Source organism: Triturus cristatus, chromosome 12 (genome assembly GCF_964204655.1).
Source record: "Triturus cristatus chromosome 12, aTriCri1.1, whole genome shotgun sequence".
In the NCBI taxonomy this organism is placed as follows: domain Eukaryota; kingdom Metazoa; phylum Chordata; class Amphibia; order Caudata; family Salamandridae; genus Triturus; species Triturus cristatus.
The window spans coordinates 110,747,478-110,773,451 of record NC_140595.1 but is presented as its reverse complement, the minus strand read 5'-3'; the positions used below and the strand labels follow the sequence as shown (position 1 = coordinate 110,773,451).

General features: G+C 40.6%; 1 protein-coding gene across 1 annotated transcript in view; it reads right to left on the bottom strand.

Annotated features, from left to right (window-relative positions):
• NUP210L (nucleoporin 210 like) overlaps positions 1-25,974 on the bottom strand; it is a 358,615-nt gene that overhangs the window by 24,993 nt on the left and 307,648 nt on the right. Inside the window, exons 32-35 of the mRNA XM_085637033.1 lie at positions 25,462-25,682; positions 20,270-20,406; positions 20,041-20,164; positions 3,469-3,618 (exon numbers count right to left, since the gene is read on the bottom strand). Coding sequence (XP_085493159.1) covers positions 3,469-3,618; positions 20,041-20,164; positions 20,270-20,406; positions 25,462-25,682 — 632 coding nt within the window. The remainder of the gene's footprint in view (positions 1-3,468; positions 3,619-20,040; positions 20,165-20,269; positions 20,407-25,461; positions 25,683-25,974) is intronic.

Sequence of the window (25,974 nt, the reverse complement as noted above, 5' to 3'; positions counted from 1 at the left end):
GCATGAGGCCCAAAAGAATGGGAAATGTGGTTGTTTTGGCAGAACACCATATATTCCTAGATTACATGAGAAATTAACAATCCTCATCGTAGAAGGGTCTTGTTGTTTTCAAGATGAAAACAATTGGGTACAGTTCCGAATCCACTGTTGTGATTTATTTAGTTTATTTTGGGGACATTATATTTTTTAATTGGCAGTATCAAACAGACTTTAATATTGACTAGGGCCACCATCCAGAACCAGGTGAGGCAATCACTCTAATAAGCTTATTCCAATTATGGTAAATCATTTATTAGCAAAATGCAGATTACCTGCATCCTTATGTCCTCAGAATATCAGGGCATGGGAGTAGGTGCCATTTGAAATGAAAGAGAGGGTTTTCATGAAAAGGGTGTGGCTGACATCTTCATGCTCTCCACAGCACCTCATCATTGAGTCCCCAGCGATCAGTCTGGAGGATATAGATCCATCTTTGTTCGAAAAGGAACAAGGGTTCAGTCATATCTATTTGTGTCTTTTACAATTTTTCAATGACAAACCACTCCATTTCATTCTCATTGTATCCTTCTTTAGGTCTCGCCTGACCCAGCGCATGCGCTGGTCTGGCGAGACTTATTGAGAGGGCTTCAAAAAGTGCTACCAGGCCAGCCTAGAGCTGCAGTGCATTTGCGCGCGCACAACCGCGATTACTTTCACTTTCGCGGCCGCACGGCCGCTTTGATGTTTGATCGTGATCGCGATCACTTTCACTTTCGCGGCCGCACGGCCGCTTTGCATAGCCAATAGTTCTCGCTTTTGGGACCTTATAAGTATTTAGTTATGCAACTGTTGCATGGCTAAACACTTATAAGGTCCCAAAGGCGAGACCTATTGGCTATGCCAATGCTTGTCTAAATAGTGTCTTGGAGAGTTTGGTTGCATCTTGTTTGTAGCTAATGGTACCGCGGTGTTCAATGTGTGTGAGTATATTCCCAATATACATATGACCATAAGGGCATCTGATCATATATATTACATCCCTAGAGATACAGTTAGTCAGGGATTTTAGTTGCCATGGTGTTCTCAAACCCAGGTCTAATTCCTTAGTCCCCCTTGTAAGTGGGCACACACTGCAGCGACCACATGAAGAATGACCTACCGGAGGTGGTAGGTTCCATAAAGTCATTTGATCTCCTTGGGTTTTAATTTGTCTTCGGCGTGTGTGTACTAGCATGTTTCTTATTTTCCTGGCCCTTTTAAAAGCATGCATTGGTTTCTCAATGCGAGGCCTCCTAACTGTTGTATTTTCCAATGTTTGTTGATGGCGTTCTAGAATAGGTTAGATAAAGGGCTATAGGTAGTTGGTTTTTTTCCCCCAGAGTTTTATATAGCGTAAACTTGACCCGGTATTGGGTATCAGAGCGCTTTACATAGCACCAATTGCGTTTTTTTTGTTAGGCACGGGGAGATTAAGTGATTTGCCCAGAACCACAGGATGTTCAGCGTCATTGCCGGGACTCGAACCCGGTTCCCCAGATTCGAGGTCGACCGCCCTAGCCGTAAGGCCAACTCCTCTCCCCTACACATATCAATCTTTTGTTCTCTTTTTTTCATATGTGGACAGCAACTGATCCCTGTTATTTTGTTCAACGCCCTTTTCCTGGCTCTTTTTATCACATGGGGGGGGGGATATTGATTTTCAGCCAGTTTTTTGGAGAGTTTCATTGCATGTGTCTTACAATCGGAGACCTCCCAGCACTTGCGTCTTAGACGTAAAAACTGTCCCATAGGAAGGTTTTCCCTAAGTGTACATGGGTGAAAGCTTTGAAACCGAAGCAGGTTATTACGGTCTGTAGGTTTGTAAAAGACCTAGGTCTTGAGGCAACCATTTATCACCTTGATCAGGAGGTCAAAGAAAGGTAACTCATTTCCCCTAACAGTTTCAGTGAAACATAGAAATGGATCTACTGCATTTAACCACCTGGAACTGCTACAGCCACAATAACCACTGACACACCTCCACTGGCTGTCACCACAGGGCTGTCTGTCCCAGAGTCACTGTAACCCCGGTTTACAATTTCCGCCTTTCAAGCAGCATTCCCACATATTCAGCGTATTATTTTACCATATGTACTTTGTGGGTTTGCGAACGTTTTTTACTTGAACCACACACGTGCTGATTACAAGTACCACAGTTATCCCGGTGGAGCTGGTAACAGGAGTTACAGCCGCATTGGGATTTCAAGTAATGCCGGAACAACAGAGCTCTGGTATTTTTCCCTTGGACACTCTGGTAATTGAAAGTAGCTGAAATCTCCTGGTGAAAATTGAGAGAAAATTGGGTAAAACATGCCAGAATGAGTGTGTAAATTTAGATTCCATCAGGTTTTCTCCATTTTTGATGGGGAGTAAATTTCCCCAGAGTTAACAATAGCCATTGTGTCGGTAACTCGGAGGACAGCATTTACCAGGCCATTTTCCGTCCCACTTGTAATGGGCCCTATATTTGTTTTTGGTTTTGCCAGTGGCTACCCACCCGCCCAGGGCAGCAGGAGGTATTTCCTGAGATTAAAATAATTTTAAAGACATGATAAATGTGCAATATGCAAGTAGGATAACCGCCTAAAGTCCAGAATTAGTTAAATATTAAGTTAAAATACAACATGACTGAGTAGATTGTATAAAATGTGTTGACACAATGGCAGATGTAGTTAAACCAATATAAGAAAAGCTTTGGCTGTTAAGGAGATTATAGTGTTTCTATTTGGGGGCAAAAACAGCCGATTATTGGGTAACCTCACTCGCAACCCGTCACCTATGTTCATTTATCTAACAAACATGGACGCTACATGCTGGCATTCGCTTCTCATGCCAAAAATGATATTGTGTCGGCAGGTACGAATCCTGTGATCTTTGAAGCGCCTCGAAGGCACAGTCTGTGCTCATTCAGTAATGATGTGCAAGTGCAGGGCAGATGGTCCAACATTTCCTTGCATTTTGAACAAAGTCTGCAAATTTGAGTGGGTGGACAATCCGACTACTTCGGAAGCAGGTCACAAGAAGGAACAATTCCGAAACTCGGTTGCATGAGCCTGGATTTATAGTATGTCTAGAAGGTTTCCACTAAACATCCCTGTAGACTGAAATATTTGCAGAATTTTTGTTAAAAAGACCTTTTTTGCTGTCTTATTTTGCGATTTTTATTATAATGCAATGTGGTGACGTATGACAACCATGATTTTTTCTTTGTGATTAAACCTGCTTGAATATCCTGCCAGGTGTATTGTTTCACTTACTGATTGAAATACTGTTTATGGTGTTAACACATACGGAATCACTAGTGATTTTTCAGAGTGGTATTACTAGTGAAACCATGGGTAATACCATGCCACAAAGCTAGTAATGTAGGCCTTGCACTCCAAATCTCTTTATGTACATTGCATCATAAATATTTGTAAAACTGAAAATGCTGCTCTGCACCAGACTTACCTTTCTCCACACAGAAGTGCGACTGGACGTGGAAGATGCTGCAGGCTGGGATGTCGATCGCGGGATTGGTGAAGGACACGGTGCAGGTGAGGTGATTCTCAGGCCGCAGCACATACATGATGGCATGCTCCTGAGCATGGCTGCATGGCCCTGAGACAGGAAGCAAAGACAGTGTCTCTGAACTGAGAGTGAAAGGAAGCAAGGACAAGTGTACTCCAGCACCCTCCAAATAAAATAAGCAAGATGTTCTCACCACGTCTTTATGTGTCAACAGATAGGGGATTTAAAAAATATATATTAGGGCCACAGGACAAAAAAAAATTGCTAATATTTTGGCAACTAAGAATACATTTTGGGACCACGCCATGATTTGAACAAAGCCCATTGATTAAAATAAGAAATCAAAACTAGAATCCAGAAAGGAATATTTTTTTTTTTTACTACTTAAAGCTCTTACTAATGAGTGGTGTAGTCAGAATACAACAAGTGATAGAATATAATAGAGATAAGATATACAATGTGACGTAAACTTCCATTCAGCGCTTGGTCTTTAGTGTTCATAATGGGCGCTGGTCTGCTAGTGCAAGAGGTTACAGTGCACCAGGGGAGTGCACGCTTCCCATACTGTCTCTCGAGGTTTGAAATGCCTCTCTCTGCCTGTCCATTCATCCAACACTCCCCATCATCAGCCCAGGCCCCAAGTTTCCTCACAGTATCAGCCAATGAGCTTCAAGCTTCTTACATTGTCTTTCTACGTCCCCCCACTCTTTGCATTATTACTGTGCCCGAGTAGTAAGTTATTTTACTTTTATCTGGTCCAGGTTTTGACTAAACCCATTCTTCTTTTCATATACTGAGTAGGGAGAATTTAGTACACTTGTGAAGGACATTAGGCTACAGGTATGTGGCTAAAGGTTATACCATTTAGCCCTCAAATGTACCTGAAAAATACACATTGAAATGGTCACATCTACTTCTTTCTCTTTCCATGAGTAATATATATCTGTTTATCAAATTGGTGTTTGAGATCAAACTGTTCTCAATTGATTGACCTTTTAACGAGGACCAAAGGCTCATTCTAAGCGATTTTTAAATGTGATATGACTACTTTAAAACTGAACAAGACAAGGACCTAATGGACCTCTTACTGACAGCGGCCGTGAAAATGGTACTAAACAACTGGAAGTACGCAAACAAAACCAGCTACAAAGGATGGATCAATTGGGTCACGCATCTCAGAGGAGCAGACAATATTGCGATACAATTCTCACCCCGGAAAGCATCATCGAGAGGGTTGTGGGAAGCTCTGGACCCTTACCTTGACTCGTACGAACCCCCATAAACAGCTGTATCCAGAAAACAACGAATCGTGCCCCGCCCAATCGTTTGCTCCCTAACATAACACCGGTGGCCCGGCATTCGGACCTAAAATACCCCGAATGGGTGTCAGAAGCAACGCAGCATGTTTAGCTGATGCAAATGTTATGTATAACGTCTGATGTAATGCAGTATGCATAGCTGATGCCAATGTATTGTACAGTGACTATATCTCTCTGTTGTCCTTCTTACATCTCTTTCTCTCTCAAAAAACAAACTAAAGGGGCTAGCTATATTTACACCAATGCGTAAACAACTATTATCCAATCTGGGCTAACCCGGTAACAATGTTATTCTCTGTAAAAGCAAATAAAAATTTAAATATAAAAGAAGTTGTTTCCTTAACCAGTTTCAGTTTACAAATTTCCACAGTGTGAGCTCCACTGGCAGCGTGAATAGTGCAATCAGATCGATCTGTTAACCTTGGCTTCTAACAGAGTAATAAGTATGTCATTGTTCAATGATCTTCCAACAGCATCTAGAATGGCCAGTTTCTAAAGACACATTGTTTGAGCAGTGAAGACACTTTCTTCTATTCTTGATTACTGTGAATACCTGATAAGGCAGCGAGCATCCCCATAAGACTGAACAGTTAGAAGGAAGACAATTAACTTTGGGCAGAAATACTTACTCTTTGCACCAGGTTTGCACCACAAACGTGACACAAACCAGTATTGTTTTGGGATTTATTTAGCAGAATAAATCCTGATTTGTGTTGGAAAGTGATCCTAAACTAGTAACGCTTTGTGCTACCTTATGCTAATTTGGGTCATTGATGCGTTCCATGGGTGGTACATGGGCATTCCCAATCAACTACCCAAAAATTCTGATGCAAAGCCCTACTAGTAAATAAGGTAAACAGACTTTGCCCTGATGTAGCACGATTATAAAAATCATATTACATGACACATTTGCGGATTGAAAACATGAAAAACTGAAAGTACACTTTGCACACGTTAGACACAGTGAAACGTGAACTAGAGACAAGTGTAGTAGGAGCACTGTAAAAGCCTGCTTAAAATGTGAAATGAAGAAAACATAAACACAAAATAACATTGATACATATAAACAAGTAGTACAAATGAATTTCTAATGCATATGTTGCTTATTAACATATATTGATGGGATTTTGATGTTAAAGTGAAGTGTTTTTGAATGCTTTCTGTAGAGAATGCACCAGTTAGAAAAGGCGGTGCAAATACATGTTGCAATGAAGTACAAGCTTGAAATTTTGTCTAGTGAAACTAGAGACTTTATAGTTTATGAAATTATGAAAATGATTTTTGTAGCAGAAGTTTAGAAAAATATGCACTTATATGAAAATTGTGAAAATTTGTGGTAGTAGGCTATTTTTAATGTTAGCTATTTTCATGTAGTAATGATTTGTGAGCATTCTACATATTATTTTATAACTTTCTTTAATTTCACTATATTTGATGTTGGTTTAAAGCTCATTATATGTAAACGTGTGATGCTAACTTAAAGGAACTATTGCTGACCTTTACCCCGATTTAAAACAATGGGTCATTTTGCGTTAATGAAATGTTGCCTTTGTAAACACTCTTCTAAAGGAGCATTACATGGATCTCGATCAAACCAAACTAGAAGAGGATGTTCAAAGAGTTCACCAAGATCCTTTTGTGCCTCGATCAGGCAGGAAAACAGCAAGAAGGATTTTAGTGATTTTTAAAACTTATTCACTAAAAGAAAGTATCCTCTCTGGAGCATTAAAGGCTGGATCATATAAGAAAAGTGTTAGAGCGAACAGGAATAACGGCGGACTTCAAAGGCTGCACCTCCTTACTTTGTTCCCATAAGGTGTAATTTGAAAATATAGTTAATGATGGTGTGCACATGTACGCTCCTGCATCCGCCGCTAAAAGATGCAAACTGCCAAGCAGATCAATGAAATTTGAAGAGAAAATCTGAGCGGTGCACCACCGGATTGTTATTTTTATATCACACCCAGTGGTCAATTGTTTGAATAGAAAAAGTCTTTATTTTAATTGTCCAACAAAAGTATAGTCTCAGCCAATGCGTTTCGTTCAAATTGGCATGTGTAAGGTGAGAATATATTCCAAAGTTTTAACAATCGTCTGTGTTAATAAATATCCGTCTCAAGAGGAGCAGTATTACTAGCGTCGTATTTCCAGAGGAATCCTTATTGCAATCTCAGTGCCTCCTTGATAAGAGCACTGTACACGATTCTGAGTATCGTCAGAGGTCCATAATCTCCCCTCAAAGTGTCCCGTTGAACGAAATGCGTTGGCTGAGAGTATACTTTTGTTGGACAATTAAAATAAAGACTTTTTCTATTCAAACAATTGACCACTGGGTGTGATATAAAAATAACAATCCGGTGGTGCACCGCTCCGATTTTCTCTTCAAATCATATAAGAAAAGTGACTGGTCTTTTCGTATAAGGTCCAATATTTCCCGTACCACTTTGGATAGGCAGTGAGAGCTTGGTAAATAAATCCAGGAGCTAAGAGATTTAGGCGCCACTGCAAACATTCAGTTCCCAACATCCTTGAGGGTTATGAGGAATAATAAGATGCACAACTTCAGGGACCCTAGTGAGGTGAAAGCTTTTATAGAGCAGATCAAGGCACAAGCGGTATAACAGTCATGTAAATTCGACCACCAGGATGTAGGAGAGTTCATATGAGGTGTCTATAGTATACCTCATGTTGGTAGGGAGGGTTCCCCAGGGAGGGTAGGGAGGGTTCCCCAGGGAGGGTGGGGAGGGTCACAAGCAAAACATGTAAGTTTAGAAAAATACAAAAAATAGTCACAAGGGGCGGGGGAGCATGTGGGAGATTTTTTTTTTTTTAAAAAGGTCCTCGTATGTCACTTTCAGTTATTTTTTGTTTTCGTTTTGTTATGGAAGCCTCTCCCTTACGAGCGGCTGAGTTACCCCAGGTTATCATCGGTTTACCACTCCCTTTCATGGCAGGTTTTGATAATCCTAGACCTCTAAAAATTTTAGCATGGAATGTTAACGGGTTGAGGGGGGTACCAAGAAGGAGGAGGATATTGGAATATCTGAAGTTGAGTGAGTCAGAGGTTATTCTCATTCAGGAAACCCATCTTTTAAAAGAAGAATGGTTGGAAATCTTAAAAAATCCACCATGGATAGAGCACTGTATATGCAAAACGCAATCTGCCACAGTAAAGGGGGTTGCCATTCTTTTCAAAAAAGTTTCTCAAAGCATTATTGGTGAAACCCTTGTAGATCCATTAGGTAGATGGATAATTGCCAAGGCAAGGATCCAGGGCGTATGGCTAGCCTTTGTTGGTTATTATGGTCCAAATCTGGATGATCCCACCCCCTTACGCACTTTATTCTAGCACTTAGTTGAGCTAAATGAACCTATCATCATGGGGGAGGATTTTAATCTTGTTCTTGACCTAGCCCAGGACACAACCTCTAAGAGGGCAGCCGTAGCTGTGCCTAAAATGAGAACAGCCCTGAAACACATACTACAGGACCTAGGCCTTGTTGATATTTGGGCACTTAAGGGCGTGAAGAGGAGGGCAGAGTCGGGTAAATTTACCTTTCATAATAAAAAACACGGTCACCGATCCAGGATTGATTTTTTTCTGGCAATCAGTAATCATACTAAAAGTGTTACTCATATTCCAGGAACATCTATCCGATCATTCGGCAGTCTCTCTTCAACTTATGGTCAAAGATAAGGCACCGGAACGGCGCTGTACTTTGAATCGATCAATACTTTTAGATGTTTCAGTAATTGACAACTTGAAAAAGTCAACGAATTAGTTTTTTCTCTTTAATCTTGACTCTGCCCCATTAACTAAGGTATGGGACACATATAAAGCCTATTTTAGAGGCATCCTAGCCAGCTCAAATGCATCACAAAATAAAAAGGTCAAGAAGGAGATTAATTACATTTTTAGAAGAATCAATCAAAATAATACAAGGAAATATAGGACGCACTTCAAATTTATCTAGTAGAGTACACTTAGAAAACGAGTTAGCAAAAGCAAAGGCCAATTTAGCTGACTACTTGGAAGTTAGGGCAAAACAAAAATGGGAAGCAAGTAAACTTGCTAATTATGAATACGGGGAAGGATGTGGCAAACTTTTGGCCTGGAAGGTTAAAGCTAACCAGGCCAGAAACTTTATTAAAGAACTAAAATGCCAATCCACTGGTAATATCATCTCTGAGGACTGGGGGATCGAACACGCATTTGTCCAATTGTTTCAGGAATTATACACAGAAGATATAGATCCAAATAAGGATCAAATAACAGCGTTTTTTGCGATTTGGATCTCCCACTCCTCAGTGAAGAAACTAGAGATGAACTATCTGCCCCCTTTACATTAGAAGAAGATTATAGCGCAATAAATAGCTTAAAAAAGGGTAAGGTTGCAGGGCCGGACGATCTCCCGAACAAAATCTATTCCCTCCTGAAAGAAGAGCTGGCTCCTGTATTGCTCAAACTTTTTAATTCAGCTTATATTCTGAAACAAGAGTTTCCTACTTCTTGGGACTTAGCCACTATGATCATTCTTCTTAAGCCCAATAAGAACCCAAGGGCTTGTGAATCATATAGGACAATCTCCCTTCTTAATAGCGATTATAAACTATATATACAGCTACTTACTAAAAGGTTAGATCGGATGGTAGGTCTATTAATTCATAGCGATGAACAGGGCTTCGTGAAGGGGAAGCATCTACACGACTTGACTCACAAGTTAATAGGCACAATAGACCTGGCAACAGAATATGGTAGACCTCTAACAGTGATTACATGCGACGCAGCTAAAGCGTTTGATAGAGTCAGCTGGCCCTTTCTCCAAGAGGTGATTCAGCGTTTTAATTTGGGGCAAACTTTTGTGTCTGCAATTAGGGCCTTTTACAAAAACCCATCCGCGCGAGTGCTAGTAAACGGGCAGCTTTCCAAACAAGTCAAGATTGGAAGGGGCCCCAGACAGGGATGCCCCCTTTCTCCCTTGTTATTCAATTTATATATTGAGCCATTGGCTATTAAATTAAGAGCATGCAGGAATATTTTACCATTCTCTTGCAATGGGTGGGAAAAGAAGATAGGGCTCTATGCTGGTGACTTGATGATCTTTACGGGCCACTTACACCTGACAATATCAGCTATATGGGAAACGTTAGAGAGTTTCGGTAAGCTATCAGGTTATGCTGTCAATCCATTGAAAACTGAGATCATGCAATGGAATACAAACTACCAGAGTGATTTAGTTAGACAAAATATCAGATATCTAGGGATTGAAGTGGTCCAAAAGCTGGAGTTATTAGCAAAAGCGAACTTTGACAAGGTTACTTCCAAAGTCAAGAAACAATTACAGAGGTGGAACTCCATACCTTTATCATTTTTAGGCAAGTCTAACCTTCTAAAAATGTCAATCCTACCTAAATATCCCTTCTTATTCAATTCAATTCCCTTAGAATTTAAGAAGGATTGGATAAAGAAAGTGCAAGGACTCTTCTCCAGCTTCATATGGGGAAATAAAAGACCTAGAATAGCCTGGCAGAAATTTAGGGAGAAAAAAGAAAATGGTGGTATAGCAAGCCCAAATCTTCTACAATATCAAAGAGCTTTTCACTTAAAAATCTTCAGGCAATTGCTGAAAGATACCCCTGACCTTTCACCATGTTTTAGAGCACTTACGATTGGCCCTTCGGATCTATCTAGTTTTTTTCTTTTTAAATTTGGAGACCCCAAATTGTTTTTAAAAGTGTGACTAAAGACTCTACAAGCGGCATGTAAAGTATGGTATCAACTCAGGGTAGTATTACAGATCCCATATTATAGCTGTTATGCCCCTATCTGGAGATCTCCTGGAACACCAGCAGGCCTACAAGACTCTCTTGCGGCTCCGATAAAAGAAAAAGGAATTTTTAGGTGGGGTCAGTTGTTGGAGGGTGTGGATTTAATCTCTTGGCAAAAAATCCAGGAGATTTCAGAAGGCTCTGTCTCCAAATTCAAATACTACCAACCATCAAGTTGGGTTAAAACGTTAAGAAAAGGAGGAAAGAGAAATACGTTTTACGAATCTAAAATAGCCCTGCGCCCTCCGGGACAAAAGGAGGTTTCACTATGGTATTAGATGTTGATACAACCTCTAGAAGACCCACATGCTTGGTCTAAAGTGACTTTGAGGAAGGAACTGCCGGAGTACGATCTTGATGCACTATGGCAAGTATCTTTATCTCTTTTATGGTACTGTGTGAAATCTGCACCTCTAAGAAAAAAACACATCTTCCCTATCGACAAGGCATACTGGACCCCCCGAAGATTGGCAAAAATGGGCTCGCAAGATAGGAGGAAATGCCCAAAGTGTGGTGAAATAAATGCAGATGAAGCACATATGTTCTGGCGGTGTACTTCCATCCAAACATTCTGGGAGAAAGTGGGCATAACGCTGTCAGGTATTGTGGGTTAAGAAGTAAAGGTGAGTCTTGCACTGGTTATTTTTGGGGTAATCCCGGTCGAGGAGTCCACCATCAGTTTATCTAAACCACTTAAAGCACTTATTTGCACCTTAGTTCTTTTGGCGCGTAGAGAGCTGTGCATTAAATGGATTTTACCTGTTCCTCCTCTTGAATGTGACTGGGTTAACTCGATACAAAGAATAGCTAAAATGGATAGGGCAACTCAGAATACGAAAAGAACAACATTTTGGAGCTTGTGGAATAATTGGTTCAATATAGTATATCCTTAAACAAGATAGCCTCTTTAACTTTTGTGTCTGTATTCTTTTTTCTTTAATCTTTTGTTTTCACTTTTCTCCTTTCAATGCATATTATTATGGTTTGTAATCAGTCCAATGATTATCAACAATCAGAAATACAGGTTTTTCGAGTTTACACTGGAGTGTCCAAGACGGATTGGCACTTCCGGTGAGGCAAATCTGTAAGTACCTGTAGACCTGGAGTAAAAGGCAGGACGACAAGGTTGGGAGATCTTGAGATGTTAAATATCTCCTCCTTATTGGAGTGATCGGGTATCTTACCTTTCCGCTTGTACGCAAGAAAGTCGGAATATTCTTTTTATCTCTAATACAAACTGATTTGACAAATGAGGACAAAAAAAAATGAAATGTTGCTCTATTTGTTCTGTACATGTGTACCACCTGGCATTCCCAAATGTTTCTTCAACGTTCACAGTGAAATATTACTGTGGGAAAAGAATTTCAATTATTGCTATAAGTTGCAACTTTATATTTCTTCTTCTTTCAATGTTAGTCCTATGTGGACTCTCGAATCTTTTGTTTCTCATAATTAGAATGGGAAACCATCCCAGTGTTTCAAACATCTCAGGTGACATGATGTGAATGTGAACATGTGATGGTCTTTTAATGGTAGTGTGATGCCATGCCACTGGACATTGCTAAAAACTCTATAAAACAAGAAACCCCAAAGGAGGAGCAATAACCGCCATTCTGATTTTCCCTACTTGAGACCAGGATGCTATGCTGATTGACTTTACTTTAAGACTGCTTTTTTGCTGCTACAATCGGCAGCTGATGGACTGAGACTTCCTTTGCCGAACCAATTTCCGAATTTGATTTCCTTTATTTCTTTAGCTTTATGTTAATAGACTCTGCAGTAATGGACTTTAAATCTGAAACTTTCCCCTTTTCTTTGTAGGACCTAAGATGTTAGAAAATTGAACCATCCTTCTGCCTTAATGGTAGTGGGACTTTGTAACTTGCTAAATTAATTTTTATTAATAAAGATGTGGGTGCTTTAATGCAAGTTGTGATATTCTTGACTGAAATCCTTAAGAAAATGATCTTAGCTATGAATTTTTAATCTTTAAGACAATAGCCAAATGAATCTAAAATCTGTCTGAGTCTATTATTGAGTCTTGTTGGGTCTTCCATTTAAACTGTGCAATTGTACTGATGTTTTAAATGCGGGGTAGGTAGAATGTAGATTCTCCAAGTTTGTGTAGAGGGAATCTGGATTTCATTAAAGACACGGAGGCTAGCATTATGCATTAACTTTTATTTGCCAGCTCCTTGCAGTACTTCAAAGAATAACATCACCAACACAAACATTCCAGAACTCTAGAATGTCCCAAACGTATATAAACTGTGCCACAGCAGCCATCTTCCTCTTTTAGGCTGCTCCGGTCCCAAAACTCGCAAACTTTAACTCATCAAAACGATAAACATAATCCTCTGACCATCTACTGGTTATCTGAAATAAACAACAAATCTGAATTTAATTGTTCTTTAATAAACACCTACAAATCCTAAATAGTGTTTCATAAATCCACTCCCTCTCCAAACACTTACCTGGGAGGGTGGGAGGGATAATGCTAGACTCCGTGTCTTTAATGAAATCCAGATTCTCACTACACAAACTTGGAGAATCTACATTTCATGACAAGACCAGAGGCTAACATTATGCATGTTCAAAGCTGTGATAAAACCACAGATGACACATGACCCAATGGTTTCACATAAAATCTTGCAAACACATCAGCATTAGACCAATCCGCCGCATGCAAAATTTCTTCCAAATGTCCCCCTGACATGAAGACTTTACTTGCCATAGCACCTCTTACCGAATGAGCACCAAAATCCTGCAGACTTACACCTGCCTCAAGCATACAACACCTCACCCATCTAGCAATGGCTGCTGAAGTGACCGGTCTAAATGGCTTCACATACAAAATCAACGACTGATCATCACCATGCTTTCTGAACTCACATAACCTGTTTTCATACTCCTTTAAGCAACTACAACACACAACTTAGGGTGATCCCCAAATTTAGGAAAAAATATCGAATTACACATACATTTCGTCCTTCTAGTAACCCTAAATATCACTCCATCCGGATTATAACATCTGTTACTAATGTCCAAAGCACGTACATCAGAAACTCTCCTAAAAGAAATCAGACACAATAAGGCAGCTAATTTACCTGATAACTGCTTCAGACTCAAAAACCTATTCATGGGCCACCCCTCAAATAAATGAAGAAGCTTGCTTACATCCCAAAAACACCTGTACCCAGGTCTTGGCGGTCTCCATCCTTTTTCCTTCTTCTTTACCACAAATATAGTGCTCGCAAACTCCTGATCTCTTTCTGATACTTACAGAATTTCTCCTTTTCGCAACATCTCCAACACCTCTTTTCCTACTACCTCCTGCAATTCCTTATGAAAAACCAACTGATTTGGCACTACCCCGAACTCTGTAACACATCCTTTTATAGTTTGAATAACCCACTTGTCTCTGGTTATATTCTCCCAATTGTTTACAAACCATTTTAGTCTTCCCCCTACCCCGCAAGGAGTACAACCAAAAATGCTCTTCGTACTCACCTTGATGTCCTTGAGAGAACTGCACACGTCTCTAGCTTGACGCATCCTCCTGTTCTCTTTGTGGGTAGAATCTAGTCACTAACTGGAAACCCCTGAATGCAGCACGACATTGTGACTGGTACTGAGCCATACTGAATGACCAGCCAGGGAAATGGGCCCTTGCCCCGGCCCAGTCAAAAACAACTCTTCCAAAGACCCTTCCTTTTTTTAAAACTTCTTTTTATTAATTTTCAAAACATCATTAAGGAATCACGGTTACAAGGTATATCATAATACTCATTTCATATCTTACATAGCATTGGTGTGCACATGAGAGCTTTGTCTTCAATACTTTAAGTTTGACAGGATCTGTAATCCACAGTCCCCACTTCCCCAGATTATTCAGAATCCGTGTCCGACTCAATCAGAGGCGGATCACAAATATTCCCTCTACAGGTGTTCCATGCTCCCCATACTTTTTAGGGCATCCTCGATGTATATATGCTGCCTTTTCTGCCAACATAGCACTGTCAATATCACTGCACCAGTCCTGGTGCGTCGGGGAGAATTGAGACCTGCACGATTTAGCTATATTAGGTTCGATTAAAATCGGTCGGTTCCCAGATATTCAATAGACATCTTCTGGGTTCTGGTAAAACAGTCTTGCCACCAACTTGGGTTATGGTTCGCATAATTGTTGCCCAGTAGGATGTTATCCGCGGGCACTCCCATATTGTGTGATAAAAGGTTCCCACCTCGTCACACTGTCTTAGGCAAAATGCATTTTCAGCTCTCCCTATCTTATGTAGGGTCACTCTGGTGTAGTAGCTACGATGAAGTATTTCCAAAGACCATTCTTAATGATAAGTCTAATTGGTCGCACACTGCTCCACCTACCAAGCGTGTTACCCCAATGAAAAATGGTCCCTGAGGTCAGCGTCGGCGAGTACGCCTATGCCCGTGTAATGCATGCAAGTATGAGTAGCGTTAGCCATCCCTGGACACGTGTTTCGAGGTAGTTGCCTCTCGTCAGCAGGGAGTAGGAAAGTGTTTAGGGTTGCTGTGTAAGCTGCTAAAATCGTTATCAGATCAAGTACCTCTCGTAGCGCGCAGGTGCGTAACCATGAGCCCGTCGGCTCCAACGGCTCAAGGGAGCCTGAAATAAAGTTAAGTCTAATTGGTCGCACACTGCTCCACCTACCAAGCGTGTTACCCCAATGAAAAATGGTCCCTGAGGTCAGCGTCGGCGAGTACGCCTATGCCCGTGTAATGCATGCAAGTATGAGTAGCGTTAGCCATCCCTGGACACGTGTTTCGAGGTAGTTGCCTCTCGTCAGCAGGGAGTAGGAAAGTGTTTAGGGTTGCTGTGTAAGCTGCTAAAATCGTTATCAGATCAAGTACCTCTCGTAGCGCGCAGGTGCGTAACCATGAGCCCGTCGGCTCCAACGGCTCAAGGGAGCCTGAAATAAAGTTAAGTCTAATTGGTCGCACACTGCTCCACCTACCAAGCGTGTTACCCCAATGAAAAATGGTCCCTGAGGTCAGCGTCGGCGAGTACGCCTATGCCCGTGTAATCCATGCAAGTATGAGTAGCGTTAGCCATCCCTACAGGGACCACAGTTCTTCGGGGTAACACGCTAGTGGGTGGAGCAGTGTGCGACCATTTTGTTTAGTTATTTAGTGGCTCCCTGAGCCCCGACAGCCGACAGGCTGTAGGTTACGCACCTGCGTCGCTACGAGAGGTACCAGACCTGATATGATTTTAGCAGCCTACACATGCAACCCCACACTCTTCCTACTCCCTGCTGACGAGCGGCAACTACCGCGAAACACGTGTCCAGGGATGGCTAACGCTACTCTGACTTGCACGCACCACTGAGCATAGGCGTACCCGCCGACGCTGACTACAGGGACCACAGTTCTTCGGGGTAACACGCTAGTGGGTGGAGCAGTGTGCGACCATTTTATTTAGTTATTTAGTGGCTCCCTGAGCCCCGACAGCCGACGGGCTGTAGGTTACGCACCTGCGTCGCTACGAGAGGTACCAGACCTGATATGATTTTAGCAGCCTACACATGCAACCCCACACTCTTCCTACTCCCTGCTGACGAGCGGCAACTACCGCGAAACACGTGTCCAGGGATGGCTAACGCTACTCTGACTTGCACGCACCACTGAGCATAGGCGTACCCGCCGACGCTGACTACAGGGACCACAGTTCTTCGGGGTAACACGCTAGTGGGTGGAGCAGTGTGCGACCATTTTGTTTAGTTATTTAGTGGCTCCCTGAGCCCCGACAGCCGATGGGCTGTAGGTTACGCACCTGCGTCGCTACGAGAGGTACCAGACCTGATATGATTTTAGCAGCCTACACATGCAACCCCACACTCTTCCTACTCCCTGCTGACGAGCGGCAACTACCGCGAAATACGTGTCCAGGGATGGCTAACGCTACTCTGACTTGCACGCACCACTGAGCATAGGCGTACCCGCCGACGCTGACTACAGGGACCACAGTTCTTCGGGGTAACACGCTAGTGGGTGGAGCAGTGTGCGACCATTTTGTTTAGTTATTTAGTGGCTCCCTGAGCCCCGACGGGCTGTAGGTTACGCACCTGCGTCGCTACGAGAGGTACCAGACCTGATATGATTTTAGCAGCCTACACATGCAACCCCACACTCTTCCTACTCCCTGCTGACGAGCGGCAACTACCGCGAAACACGTGTCCAGGGATGGCTAACGCTACTCTGACTTGCACGCACCACTGAGCATAGGCGTACCCGCCGACGCTGACTACAGGGACCACAGTTCTTCGGGGTAACACGCTAGTGGGTGGAGCAGTGTGCGACCATTTTGTTTAGTTATTTAGTGGCTCCCTGAGCCCCGACAGCCGACGGGCTGTAGGTTACGCACCTGCGTCGCTACGAGAGGTACCAGACCTGATATGATTTTAGCAGCCTACACATGCAACCCCACACTCTTCCTACTCCCTGCTGACGAGCGGCAACTACCGCGAAACACGTGTCCAGGGATGGCTAACGCTACTCTGACTTGCACGCACCACTGAGCATAGGCGTACCCGCCGACGCTGACTACAGTTCTTCGGGGTAACACGCTAGTGGGTGGAGCAGTGTGCGACCATTTTGTTTAACCATTCTTAATGATGACTGTGCCTTGTCCAAACAGGTGAAAGTAGATATATATTTTCCAACCCCTTTCACCAGTCCCTCACCGAATAGGTGACCCTTTGGGTCTTCAGAAGGCTCTTTTTTCGCAAAGTCCCCTAACTTAGGACTTATCCTGATAAGGATTGCTTTGCGCCTTTCCGCTGACAATGCCGCATTAGCATTACCTAAAAAACATATAGCTCTTTGCAACCAATCCCTGAAGAGTTCATTATCAATTTGAACATCTTTCATCTTGGCCTCTTCAGCCATGTCCATAATAAGAGCAAAAGGCCCCAACACATCCAGCAAACGATCTTGACACTGCTTAAGTGCCCTATCCAACCCTTTCCTGGGGGCACGCCCCGTCTTAAACAAAAGGGAATCAAATCTGGATCCAGATCTGGTGTCTTGCAATCCTTTCCGTCCACCACAGGCAGAGAGCACACCGCTCTCATAACTGCTCTGGCCTCTTTTTCCAAAGGCCTCCTTACTCAAAGCTTTAACAAATTTGTCAAATGAGGCAACGGCCATCAGTCTGCACTTCTAGGGTGGCGGATCATCTCCCGACTGAACATGTCCTCTCCCTGAGGATCTTTAATGATCCCTTATTCCTTTCCTTTCCTCCTCTACTCTGTCCGTGTCCAAATCCCAATCATCATCCATGTAATCATGCAAAACAAACTTTCTGCCTCTTACTCAAACTCCTATTCAAAGACGTCCTTGTGAGATTTTTCTCCAACATTCGTGCCGCTGTGGACACCCTCTTTTGTACCGAGTAGGGCACCCTCCTCATTTTTTGGCACAAGGCTAACCTTTCTTTTTCATCGTAAATCTGACCCCCACTTCAATATACTTTCTCTTTCTAGCTCTCTTTCCATAACCTGTCACTTCACCTCCTTCCTCATCCTCAATAGACCAATATTCATCCTAAGAGCAATCCACAGCCCTTCTCTTTTTTTTTAGCACACTCTGTAAAACTTCTGTTATAGAACTTTTCACTTCTTCCCGCACAATCTTCCTTAGATTTACATCACCAGAACCTGAGGACTGAGCACCCTCACTCACTTCCATTATAACACCTGTTCAAAACCAGAAACACCTGAACTAACCTCCAAAAAATATAAACTCTACTCTCAATACTAATTTCTATTTTTTACTTCAATCTATTTCACCTTTATAGTGCACTTTTTGTAACTATTTAAAACCAAAGGAGAACAATACTTGAATACTAGCGTGCCTCATATCCTGTGCCGGCTGTCAAAAACAGCATGTTGACTTAAACATGCTTCAGGCCATAAACTGTGCAATACTTTTCTTTCCAAAGATGGACCCCGTGCGACTACGGGCGCTCCAGAGGACAAATAGAATTTGTGGCGCCCGCCAAGAGGAACAATCCTTGCCTTGCGGACACGGGAGCCTCCAGCCCTTGCCTAGCAGACACGGGAGCATCCAGTTACGCCGCGAGCTGCAACCAGAGGCTCGCTCGTGGCGCAATGGTAAAACAACTCAGATATTGTTTTTCACTTAAAATAAACACTCCATTCTGCATAAGCCTATTCCCTCAGAACTACCATCCCGCACTTGACCCGCAACTTTCCTACAAGTAAATACAGTTAAAAACGAATTCCTAATCACAAAAACCACCATGTGCAAAGGCACATACATTATAATACAACTTAAACCTTCAAATTCTAATACATATAATGATAAATATTATAAACCAAAGGGATACTTATCTGTCAAGGAGCAGCATATAAAAGAGGAAGATGGCTGCTGTGGCACAGTTTATATACGTTTGGGACATTCTAAAGTTCTGGAATTTTTGTGTTGGTGATGTCATTCTTTGAAGTGCTGCAAGGAGCTGTTAATGCATAATGCTAGCCTCCGGTCTTGTCATGAAATCAGGGAGCTTTATCAGAACATCAAGTTTTACTTCTTTTATTTTGTGTTGCCATTGTAGAGCTTTTGGTTTGTATAATTCTAACCCGAGTTAACTTCTTTAGGAAGTCGGATTTCCAGTTGCTAATCTTTATTTCTACAGCATGATCTTAAGAGTGGCATATCTCAATCTGATTTCGAATTTGTGAGTTGGCTGTCAATTAATGGTCCTGGTTGAACAGCTTACGTGGTGTTTGGTCACCATAATTTCTACTCCTCTTATTGGCGGAGGAAGATTCATCAGAAGATCATTGCCTCTGTGGTAAATGGAAGTGCTATAGATTGTCAAATCGTAAAGGGCCGAGTATGGTTAGAGTAGTATAAAAGCACAAAATAAATTTTTTACTGAGCTACACGCTGCAACAGCACAAAAAGTGTACACTCCCTCAAGATAGGTGTTAAATTTGAGATAAGTTTTCTTTAAACTTTTTCAACTTGCATGTGTGATGCAATAGAAAGAATACGTACACGTACAAAGTGGGAAAGTATGTCTTAGCACAGTATTCTGTACTGGACAGGCATCCTTCCAGAATAAAAGTTATGTCTAATATCATGCACAAACCATGCACTATGGTCCAAGGTTATGTGTGTGTTGGCGCAAGGCAGCCTAAAGTGTGCGAATACAGGGGGAGAGAGAAACAGTGCCATAAATCCCAGATATGGTGGTGTTGTGCTCTCTAAATTTCACGCACCACAGCGCAACAACTTAGCAAATCATCCCCATACATTTTTACAAACATTTGTCCAATAAGAGATAGAACAAACTCACGCCAAAGGCTGTACCCTCTGAGGCTGGTGGCAATAAGCAGATGGGTCTCCAAACAGTTGGGTGTGTTGGTTAAGTAGCTTCTGGGGCTGATGGTGAGGACTAATGTTGAACTGTTCACAGCTACCTAAAATTGAATGTAGAAATAAGCTTTAAAAGTAGAGTCTCTCTCAGGTGCTGAGATCCATGGAGATGCTTCTGCCACCTTCAAATACATGATGAACATTCCTACCTCTCTATAAGTCCTCAGTAAGCCAGGAAGGTCATAAAAAACAGTAGCCTTCCCAGGACGCTTGGCTACCGCTGCCCCTGCAGTGGTATCAACATCCATAATGTCACTGGCGGAGATGTGCCACAACCCAGCCTCACCTATAAACAAGATCAAAACAAGAACTGAGGTAACAAAGAACTAGACATACATTGGGTTGCACAAGAATACATGTAAAATAAACTCAGTTCATAATTCTAGCCGTAGAGTTACCGTGCAGTCTATCAAGAAGGTTATACAGATGACCCACCTTCCGTGTCTGCAAAATGTAGCAACGTGGGTTGTCCTATGCCCTTCACTTGTTCCTAAATGCGCCAACAACACAGACCAACTTATAAACATTGTGTGTCTTTGCCAAAATTAAGCCCATACATTATTTTGGAACAGGTATATTTCTGTGTGTTCTTTTGCTTCCATGTTGCATGCCTGTGGTCTCCCATGCCCTCTCCCTTCACTACAGGGTTGTTCACAATACAATATGAAAGGTTTAAGTTTACTATGTGAAGTATATAATGGAGCTCACTGGGAGAAAACACCAGACTGGAAAGGAAGGCCCAACCCTCAGAGACAAACTCCCTAAATAAAATGTAAATGTCAGTAGCTTCAAGAAACCTTCTTTATCAGCATAAGCAGCCTTCATTGATTTTTCCTGCTTGGAACGTGAGCTATATGGGTGTCTATGGGTGAATGTGTTCTCTTTGGGCATTTTCTTGACCATTTTAGTACTTCCATTAAATGTACAAATATGAAGGCCGCATTTGCAATTTTGTGATTTCTTTATGAATTCCTTTGTAAATCCCATGGAACACAACATGTTCTGATACATAACCAAACTAAAGATGAAACCTGTAACCCATCCGCTGACAGCAATCTCACATCACTAATGCCACACCAGGGATCAGGGTTACAAGGGGTGAGAATCACCATGGCTTGGTATGATTGTCCTAAGCCAGAAGGTGCACTCTGCATGCATCTTGCAGCATGACACATCAAGTCCCCCTCATTGAAGTACTCTCTGCTTGACTGTGTGAAATGTCCTTTTTTCCTGGGTTTGGCTGGCCTGTACATGGTGCAACAGGTCAGCAGCCTAAAAACTAGATTGTCATGAGGATTTTGAACTCTGCCTTCTTGCAGACTTTCCTTTGGATTCTACCCAATTATATAATTTGGATTTGAATCAGGGATGTTGCATCAGGGATGTTGCATTCCTTTTCTCCACACATTGCAGCTTCAAATCTGGACATTCAGGATTTACAGTTATTTTAAAGACTTAAAAGAATTTTTCCTCCCAAGGACTTTAGGACTCAGGATTTACAGTTATTTTAAAGACTTGAAAGGTTCTTTCCTCCCAAGGACTCTACACACTTCCCACATGACATATAACATAAACATATCAAGGTGTAGAAGTGTTAGCCTTTTCATGTTTTCAACCTTTTCTCTGTAGAACAATATCAGTTCTTGACTCACTAAAGGTTAGTGTCTTTACACCCGCACCCCTCTTGACAATGGGACTTGAGTAATAACTGAAACTATGGAAATTTCATATCTTCTTTTTAATCATAGTTTTGTACTTCAGCTGTTAGAACTTAAAGGGCATATAACATTATTTTACTACATTAAATGTATATCTGTATAAAATAATCTGCATTATTTATATAAGACGGTTTACAATTGGAATCTAGAATTTAACATGGAAGTCCACAAGATAAAAAAAGAAATTGTTACAATCCCAATGTGAGGGCTACTGTTTTTTATGACATTCCTGGGCTACTGAGGCACCTAGGATGGAACTTGGATTATGTTAATAGAAAGTGGATGCAGAAACAATAGCTATATAATTTATGTATTGGCTACTAAATAATGAAGTAAATAAATGGGCAGCACAAATTAAAGCCAAATTAACTAATGTGCTTGTTAGATTTGGTATCACTGAATTATTCCCAAATAATATGGGCAATTCTTAACAATTGGATTAACGGAAACTTAGGAAAGAAGCAGACTAGTTATTAGTTAAAGTCAATTAAAAAATGTGTCCTGTAAAAGGCCTCTCTAGCACTTTGCTATTAACAAACCTAAGTAAGGACCACCGGTTATCTTTTTAATACATCAGGATATACAATCAATAGAAGAATACTGCTATTGCTGCTAAGACACCTGGCACACAGCAACACAGATATTGCAAAAGTGATAAATAATGATGCCACGTTAAAATATGAATGTAACTGAATAGCACATGATGAAGTAACCCATGTTTCTAATGTGCACTGGTGTTTTAAATTAGTGAAAATGTGTTTTGAAGTATTTATAGAAGCAAATTGCAGGAATGTTAAAAAAGGATTTGCTTTGTTGATTAAGTACGTAAAATCACACTTGCAATTGGAAATTTTGTAAACGTTTGTTGTAAGAAAATTTTATTTTAAAATAATATGTTGTACTATAATGTATTCATGCAGAATTTATGTTTATATGGCAAATATGCCTCAATACATTCATTTTATTTTATGCAAGCATATTTAAAGTTAAAGAACAGTCTTTACTTGAAAAAATTGGTACTGTAATGGAGCCCAAGGTGGCAAGTAAATATACAAATATGTACATGCCATCATGTAAGAATATTTAAATTCTGATAAAGTGTTATAGATACAGTGATTCTGTATTTATATATATCGAGGCAGGATAAAGAATATGCTAATAATCTTCTACTCAACAGAACTCGCCCATATGCTCTCTAATGCAAACTGTTGTGTAACAATCAATTATGTTAATGTCAGAATGTAGACAGCAAACTTTAGTCTTGTAACTAAATTTTACATATTTGTATATGTAGGATCCATAATTAATGCCAAAGCAGTACCATGTTTATGTCAGCAAAAACTATTCTCAAACTTGAAATATTGTCACTGCTGTATTTAACTGTTTCTTCACAGAAAGCAGAAGCAATATTCATTACAAACATTAATGTCAGGAAGGTAAACACATTTCTGTTTATGAAGGGTAAAACCTGGTGAAAGTATATTAATGGAAGCCCGCTTCTACATATATTGTTACAGAACCATGGGCCTTGGGTTAAATGCCTGTGGGCTGATATTTGTGGGTAACCTGCAAGTTAAAGATGTGAATCCTATCAAGTCCAAAGCTACCTTTCATCATTCCAAGTCTGATAAAATGAGTTGGGTAACAATAACTTCTATTGTATAGTATATTAGAGACAATTTAGTTTATGATGCAGACAATAGAAATGGTCAATATAATTACTATGCTTTGGGTGGGAAACATACTTGTAACCTAAAAGTGGGATGTGCTACCAAACGGAGAGGTAGATTGTAATCTATAGCAATCCCTTTGAGACCAACACTGATCAGCTTTTGTAATTTTCATAGACTTCTGCTTGGTAAAAATGTCTCTACACCCATGTAACATTAACATAGTGAATTCAGTCAGAACTCTTTCTTATGTTCAATACTAATTGATATAAGCAGAAAATTCAACCCTTCTTTTATCAGGAGGTTGTGTAAGTTCAATAGGTATTGTTCTGTAATCATCTCTGGAATTCATAAAACATCAGAAAAGAGAACAGACACAGGTTAATTCTCCATAGAGTTCTTATTTCAGTGGACGTGGCGATAATATGATCCAGGTTTTAGTGAACACTAAAGCTCTGAATTTCTTGCTACTAACTCTGCCTTTATGGTCAGTTGGCGAGTTTTTTAAAGACGATTATTATGAAAGCTTCTTTGATGAATGTTAATCTTGCTTCACACTAAATTTTTAATGGGTTTTTAAACTGCCATTTAACAACCACATGGAATGACTCTAATGTGACTGATAGTTGATGAGATTCCACTAGTAATAAAAAGCATGGTTTTATAACTGTTTTTTTCAATCTTACCAATCAACTAGCTATTATTCTTCACAGTACAAAAGCATTTTAATTGGTTGTTCTTATATCCTTTTCTAATACCGTTGTTATATTTTATTTTTATTTCCTATTATAAAACTATTCTCTTCCAGGAGCCAAAATACACTTTATTGTTTGCATCTGATTATACAACACAATTGCCAATTAGTATGGTCTCTAACTTGCATTTTTATGTTAAATTACTGATGTATTTTACAGCAACTGCAATGATTAGATGGACAGATTGATTCAGTTTACTCGTTTTAGCTTTTAAATACAACGAATATAGACTGTGGAATGTATTTGTAGAAGAGTTAATCTCAGAAATAAATACATAAATTCATTAATATATTTTAAATGTTTTAAAAAGCAATAGAAATTTAAAATGAGGAGGTTATGTGTTGCAACTCTAATTTATTGGTTATACATTAATACTAATTATTATATACCAATTTACTTTTATATTGTACGTTAAAATAATTTTATTTTTTCAATGTTTAAAACTTTAATATTTGTCCCTCTATTTTCCTACATGAAGATTGTTGTCCCTTTACATTCGTAAATCGATTTGTAAGAGGCTTTGCACCCCTATTTCAAGGAGTAGAGACTCATAAGTTCCACCACTTGGAAATGGTAGATAGCAAAAAAGTGGAGATTTATACCTATGTGTAGGAGTAGATCTACTCATGTAACTTCACCTTTGTAAAACATCAACTTTACTTCTTTATCTCTAAATGCACTTGCAGATTACAAATGTTACCAAACATCTTTAAGCTCCCCGAAGTTTGTATAGTGACACAACAAAAACAATGTCTGCCTTCTTGCCAGGATGTTAGATGTTAGACCTGAGTCTTAGTAAAGGAGATACTGCCAGTGGAGTAAGGTGGAGAGTTGCTGAGACCTCACTGCACACTCCATACTATGTACTTACATAGGGATATATAGTAAACCATCTGTCTCCAAATGTGTAACACATGTAGAGTTATTTGCACTTATGTATTTACATGTGGACATTCTACATACATATTGCTACACATCAAACATTCTTTTTACACCATGCGCCCCTACATGGTATAAGGGTGATGTGCATGGATTAGAGTGTACATATAAAGTACTTTGTAAATGGAAAAATCAACACGACATGCCATTTCTTAGAAGTGTTGGATAGAAAGGACAATTTAACTTCATACATGTTTACAAAAAGCAATATGCACATTTCTGTGCAGAGAAAAGATAAACTGTAAAAGTTTATACCCACCTTCCTTATTTACGAGTGGAGTGCTGAAACAGATCACATCTCCTAATGCTACTGGTTCCAACAAGTCAGGTGTGATTGCATGCTCCACGGGCAGAGGGATATAATCAGCCAGACCTGGATGCTTCTGGTCCCAGATGCCCAGCAAGGTGACACCACGGTTCACAGCCTGGGCAGCATATGTGTAATTCCTTTTGCCTGGTCCAATCAGCAGAAGGTCATCCCTGAGAATAAGAGACACAAATTAATCACAGTTTGCAGCGCCATTCCTTATGAAGTATGAAAGCAATTGAGTTGGCATTACATCTGGCAGAACATATCAATGCTATTTAGTAATCTCATGTACGGTAGTGTTATACGAGTAGCATAGATATGCCAAAATCCTGATTCCAAGTAGATGGCAATGCTTTTTGGATTATACACCCTTAGAAGTTACATACAATCATGAGCTAGTGAAAGAGTCTCTTGCAGAGATCACTAAACAAACAAAACCATAACACCGATTTTGGAAACCCA